General features: G+C 49.1%; 1 protein-coding gene across 18 annotated transcripts in view; it reads left to right on the forward strand.

The window, feature by feature from the left end:
• INPP4A (inositol polyphosphate-4-phosphatase type I A) overlaps positions 1-6124 on the forward strand; it is a 158748-nt gene that overhangs the window by 138982 nt on the left and 13642 nt on the right. For all 18 annotated transcript variants that reach the window (XM_032255365.1, XM_032255374.1, XM_032255369.1 and 15 more), the window contains one exon: positions 2795-2949. In XM_032255365.1, coding sequence (XP_032111256.1) covers positions 2795-2949 — 155 coding nt within the window. The remainder of the gene's footprint in view (positions 1-2794; positions 2950-6124) is intronic.

Genomic DNA, 6124 nt, shown 5'->3' on the forward strand with positions numbered 1-6124 from the left:
TACCTTGTTTGGGAACTGTGGTTCTTCTTGTCTATTGCCATATAATAGAAAAATCATTAAGTATAGGGACACTTGACCATGCCCTGTCACCAGAACAGAAAAGCTGTCTATCAAGTCCTGTATTTTTTGTTCCCAATAGAGACCTGAAGGTATACAAGCATGAGTGTAGAGGTGGAAGTCTCTCAGAGACCCTCTGCTGTATCCATTCTCATGTTGTCCACCAAACCCCAGGCATCCCCTGGGGATAAGTGGTTGTGGGGCCGCAGTGCCAGCCACTCAGGTACTGCGTCTTTCCATCCCCAATTTGATCAGAGCTGCTCTTTTTCTGGCTCCTGTTTCTTTCTGTTTGCGTGTATGAACAAAGGGTCCCTGGCTAAATAGCTGGAATATCTTTAGTCAGGTCTAAGCCCATGTCTCATGGATGAGGAGACGCAGCAGTGCACCAGAAGTGGCTGATGGCCTTCTGGAATGGTAGCCTGGCACTGCAGTGCCCTCTTGGGCAAGGATGCATCACTGGCCACCCCTGCCTGCCTTTCAGACCCTCATATTAGCTCTGGATGCAGGATCTATGAATTTAAAGCTTTTTGAAACCTATAGTTCCAGCTTCCGCCATGTGTTTGGGTCATGTACTCTACAGCCCCCAGAATTTAGTGCACATACCAAGTTCACTCTTGCTTTGTCAGTTACAACTTTACAAATTTGATTAATGCACTCTTCATTAGTGTAGGATCTGCTTATCTGCTTAGTGTCTGTTGCTTTTTCTTTTTTTCTTTCTTTTGGTCTGTTCTCAAAAGAAGCCTATTCTCCTTCTGATGGTCTTGCCTGAATAATGGGTCTTTTCTGTTTTTTCTCTCCCTGGACAAGGTTCTTAGCACTGTACCATATTCATGTCTAGTGGTGATCCTGCTAGTGACTGGCATGCTCTTTGGCTTTGCTGGCCTGACAAGCAGGTTTTGTACCATCTTCAGGAGTTGACAAGACACTGATATTTTCCTGGCATACAACAGATACCTGGAGCCCACCATCATACTACTTGGATGATGTTTCATTAAATACCAGCCTTGCTGTCATAGTGCAGTATCTGATAAGGTGCATAGTCCTTTATTTGAAGCCCCTGTGGCCAGATGTTTTGGAATGCACCGGTTTTCAGATTTTAGAAAGTACTATGGTACACAGTCTGTGTTCTTATATGTAAGTAATATGGTGCTGGCCGGGCGCGGTGGCTCACGCCTGTAATCCCAGCACTTTGGGCGGCCGAGGCAGGTGGATCACGAGGTCAAGAGATCGAGACCATCCTGGTCAACATGGTGAAACCCCGTCTCTACTAAAACTACAAAAAATTAGCTGGGCATGGTGGCGCATGCCTGTAATCCCAGCTACTCAGGAGGCTGAGGCAGGAGAATTGCCTGAACCCGGGAGGCGGAGGTTGCGGTGAGCCGAGATCGCGCCATTGCACTCCAGCCTGGGTAACAAGAGCGAAACTCCGTCTCAAAAAAAAAAAAAAGTAATATAGTGCACATCGCATATGTGTACCATGGTATACATATAGGATTTAACATCCCCAGGAAGCCTGGGGCAACACTCTACAATCAAACTCATATTATTGCCACACTGAAAAGTATGAATATTTACATAAAAAGTAAAGATTATAAGTGGTCTCATATCAGCTCAGGTCTGGTTGTGCTACAAAATGAGACTGCCACAAATTTACAATAAAAAAAAAATTATTTCATTTCAGAGCTTACTGGATTTGGTGACTGTGTGCTTGGGATTGTATCTAGTGGTGCAGAGAAAATGCCCTGAAATCTCCCCAAGGGGAGAGGAGGTGCACTCAAGTGGCCTTTTGCCAGTCCCCTACTCTGTGAATCATTCAGCTGTGAGGAGGGAAGTGTGCTGGTATTAACTCTGCAGTGAGGAGAGGATGGCGGGAGGAGGCCTGGAGGGTCTGGTGCTCAGGAAGTGGCCAAAGGGCAGTGGAACTTCTGACCTGCTCATGTCTGTGGATGTGAAGGAGGAGAGTAGAGATAGTAGGTCTGTCCCCTGCCTTTCAGGGAGACCTGGCCTGGGACTGTGGGCATCCTGAGAGTGGTTCTGGCTTCCCAAGTGGGTCATCTTTTTTTTTTTTTTTTTTTCAGACAGAGTCTCACTCTGTCACCCAGGCTGGAGTACAATGACACGATCTCGGCTCACTGCAACCTCCGCCTCCCAGGTTCAAGTGATTCTCCTGCCTCAGCCTCCTGAGTAGCTGGGATTACAGGCGCATGCCACTGCACCCAGCTAATTTTTGTATTTTTAGTAGAGATGGTGTTTCAACATTTTTGGCCAGGCTGGTCTCGAACTCCTGACCTTGTGATCCACCCGCCTCGGCCTCCATAAGTGCCGGGATTACAGGCGCGAGCCACCGTGCCCGGCCCCAAGTGGGTCATCTTTGTCACCCTCTTTCCCTCAGGGATCAGCAGTGAAGAGCTGAACATGACAAGAGGGCCCAGGCATGGTTTGCAAGGGGACAGCAGACTATGAGAGTGTCCTGTGGGAGAAGGCAGGCCACATAGGGGGTGGCAGGGACGACAGCAGGCCCCCAAAAGGGCTGGTGTCTGTAAGTGACTTGGTTTCTGTTACCAGCTCTGGCAGGGCATGGAGTTGGGGAACACAGTTGAAGTGTCTGGCCAGGCCTGGGTGTTGAGTTCCTGTTTGTGCCCTTGCTGGGCCAGTTGGGAGCCTCTCCTGTGTGTCAAGGGTGCTGCCTTTCTGGGGAGCCTTGCCTCCTAAGTGTGACCCATGTTTCTGTTGGCAGATCTGCCGTCGCCTTAATGGGGTCCGGTTCACCAGCTGCAAGAGCGCCAAGGACCGTACGGCCATGTCAGTGACGCTGGAGCAGTGCCTGATCCTGCAGCATGAGCACGGCATGGCCCCACAGGTCTTCACGCAGGCCCTGGAGTGCATGCGCAGGTGAGTGCTGTAGCCAGACCGCGCGCCCCGCCTGTCCTGGCCCGTGTAAACTGCAGATGAGCTGGTACCCTGCGCGTCTGCCCACGGGGCCTACCCTGCATGAGCCCCTTGACGCCAGCCGTCACACTCGAGTTTGACAAAGCAGTCAAACCATTGGCACTATCAAATTCAGACAGGGTTCTCTTGTAACATAAGGTTCGGGGGGCAGAGCTAGAAGGACTTTCTAAGCAGGACTCCTGGGAAAACTGTTAGACTGGTGGGCAAGCCAGGGGTTAGGCAGCTAAATGGGAAGCTGGGATGCAGCTGTGACATGCAGTGCCCCCTTGGCCACCTGCCTGGCTGTGGGTGTGACTTAGGGCCAGTGCTTTCTCAGCAGGCATCTGCTGTTGCTGTTGTGTATATATCAATATCTGTACATTTCCAAACTTGAGTGAAGCAACACGTCTGCAGGTTGCACTGGTCTGCTCTGCTGCTTCTCTAGCAGTCGACACAATTTGCTGTTATGAGCAAAGTGTCAAATGAGTGTTTTATTGTGACAGCTGTCAGTGTGCCCTGGCAACCTCACCCTAATGATGTTCTGATTCTGAGGCAGCAGGCGTGTTTGCAGAATGAAACCTGGAACTAAAAGTGTCTACTGTTGATCGATGCCTTGTTTCAGGCACTGCTGGGCAGCCCCCTTCCTCACATACCAAAAGAAAGGATAAGAAACCTGGTTTCCCGTCTCCTTCGATGTAGTCACCAATGCTGTTAAAGTCTCGTTTCCAACGGTCACTTCTACTGAATGTTCTGTATCATTTGTCCTCTCACCAAATTATTTAAAGTGTTCAATTCTCTTATCCTTTCTGTATGTTTCTGCCGTTTGACCTTCTCACAATAATGCACAAAGCGACGTGTGAGCTCCTGCCTCTTGATAAGTGCATTTTGTAAAAATGGAATCATTTTGTCCTGTTTTGTCTTTCCAAATTCATCTCAACTTCTCTGTTAAAGCTTGCCATCCCTCTGCCCAGGCTCAGGGAAGCAATGGAGATTCAAAGACCCCTGCCCTGGGGCAAGGGCCTGCTCTCCAAGAGCCTTGGTGCCCTTCAGGCCTGATGTCCAGTGTGACCCTGGTGCTGAGGGACGGCGGCCGCGCCTGTGCCCGTTAGCTGCACCGTGGTGGGAGGGGACACTTTGGTGAGCTGCTAGTGAAGAAAGGAAAACAAAGTGGACAGGGATCCCTGTGGTTGTGGCAACAAGGAGCAGGATCAGGGCCAGTCAGGAGCTGGCACCCCAAGTTAGGCACACAGTCCATGCAGAGACCTCTACCCTGTTCTTGGGCTGTTGAACAAGTTCAGCGAAAACATTCATTCTGACCACCTCTGAACACAAAGGCCTCAGGAGACCAGGGACAGAAAGGCTCCATGGAGAGCCCCAGTATGATGGCAGGCCTGTCACTGAGCCCAGACCCACAGGGCCCTGCCTGCCTGCCCCTAGCCCATTTGGTTTGTGTGCTCAGGACAGCTATTACAGTTACAACTGTTAAAATGTACAGTGCACAAAGCACTTTTTATAACTTTTAAACACGTGAGGAATTGAAAATCCTTGTAGGAAAATTAGAAAATACAGATAAGCACCTACACTAGTTCTTCACAACCCTCCCCACACAGAATCCCCCAGCTTCCTACTATGAATAGGTAGCCCTGCTAACATTCGGATACGTGCTCTCTGAGACAGAGACATGCGTACATGCATATGGGTGTGAGTACGTACACATGGTCTAACCAGTCCCTGAATTACACAGAACAAAAACACCCACGTGCACAAACAAATGCAATTATATTTGCAATTAACAGTCTTGTGAGCATTTTTTAGGTTAATAAATGTAGACTTTATCACATTTTTTTTTTTTTTTTTTGAGACAGAGTCTTGCTCTCTCACCCAGGCTGGAGTGCAGTGGTATGATCTTGGCTCGCTGCAACCTCCGCCTCCCGAGTTCAAGCACTCCTGCCTCAGCCTCCTGAGTAGTTGGGATTACAGGCACCCGCCACCATACCTGGCTAATTTTTTGTATTTTTAGTAGAGAGGGGTTTCGCCGTGTTGGCCACGCTGGTCTCAAACTCCTGACCTCAGGTGATCCACCTCCCATAGTGCTGGGATTACAGGAGTGAGCCACCACACCCAGCTATTTTTTACACACTATAATTTATCCAATTTGCTGTCACTGAATATCTAAGCTGTATATGGTTTTCTAGCATTTTAATCAAAGGTGCAGTGAATATCTTTATATATTCTCCTAGCCACATTGCCTTGGGTTAAAAAGTATACACCTTTGTAAGGTTTTTGAATAATTTTAGTACAGATCACCAAATGGTCCCCACAGTAGCCACTCTCCTGTCCAGTGTCCCAGAGTGCTCAGGACACTGCCCGAGCCGGGTGCTGTCTTTCCTGTTACTCTTGGGAGGTTTCTGAAGCTGTAAAGACTGTTGTTTCTCCACATTACTGGTAAGGGCGCTGAGGCCTGGCAAAGGGAAGGCCCTTCCTTCTGCGGGAACAGGCGCCATTCCCTCCACACCGCCCTCTGCCTCTCTAAACCCCACCCCTAACTCCAATTATGGATGTCTTTTTAAGTTGCTTATATATTTATTTTCTGAAATCTCTACAGTAAACGTCTTACTTTAATAATTTTTTAAGAAGTTATAAAAACAAAGCTCCATCCTACTTTACTTCTGCCTGTCCCAGAATTCTCGCACCAGCCCCGGGGACACAGCTCACTGCTGCCTTGAGCCGACCCTTAAGATCTGAGGCTCTTGTCACAGCATTTGTTTTAAGGTGACTTCTGTTTTCTCTATGATCCCATGAGGAAAAGACATGTACCTATTTAGGCAGCTGTAAGCCGAGGTGGCTGAGTCACAAGCTAGCAGGGCTGGCTGCTGGGGTGCAGAGTACCTGCAATTTAGACGAGAGCTCCAGGAGGCAGCATAAACCTCCATCATGTCTGTGAGTGGAGGAGGACATTTGGTTCCTGGCTTTCTGGCTTGCGTCTTATCAGACGGAAGAGTAGAGCATGCAGGTGGGGGTGAGGGAGTGGGGGCCAAGCTGGCACCAGGCTTTAGCCTGGAGGCCCAGGGTGAACAGTGGTCAGTGCTATGCTGTAAATGTTCAGCTACCAGCTGTCTCTCCAAAAGCCCTGATCTGT

Source organism: Sapajus apella, unplaced genomic scaffold, assembly GCF_009761245.1.
Source record: "Sapajus apella isolate SASKATOON/1434 unplaced genomic scaffold, GSC_monkey_1.0 scaffold89, whole genome shotgun sequence".
In the NCBI taxonomy this organism is placed as follows: Eukaryota; Metazoa; Chordata; class Mammalia; order Primates; family Cebidae; genus Sapajus; species Sapajus apella.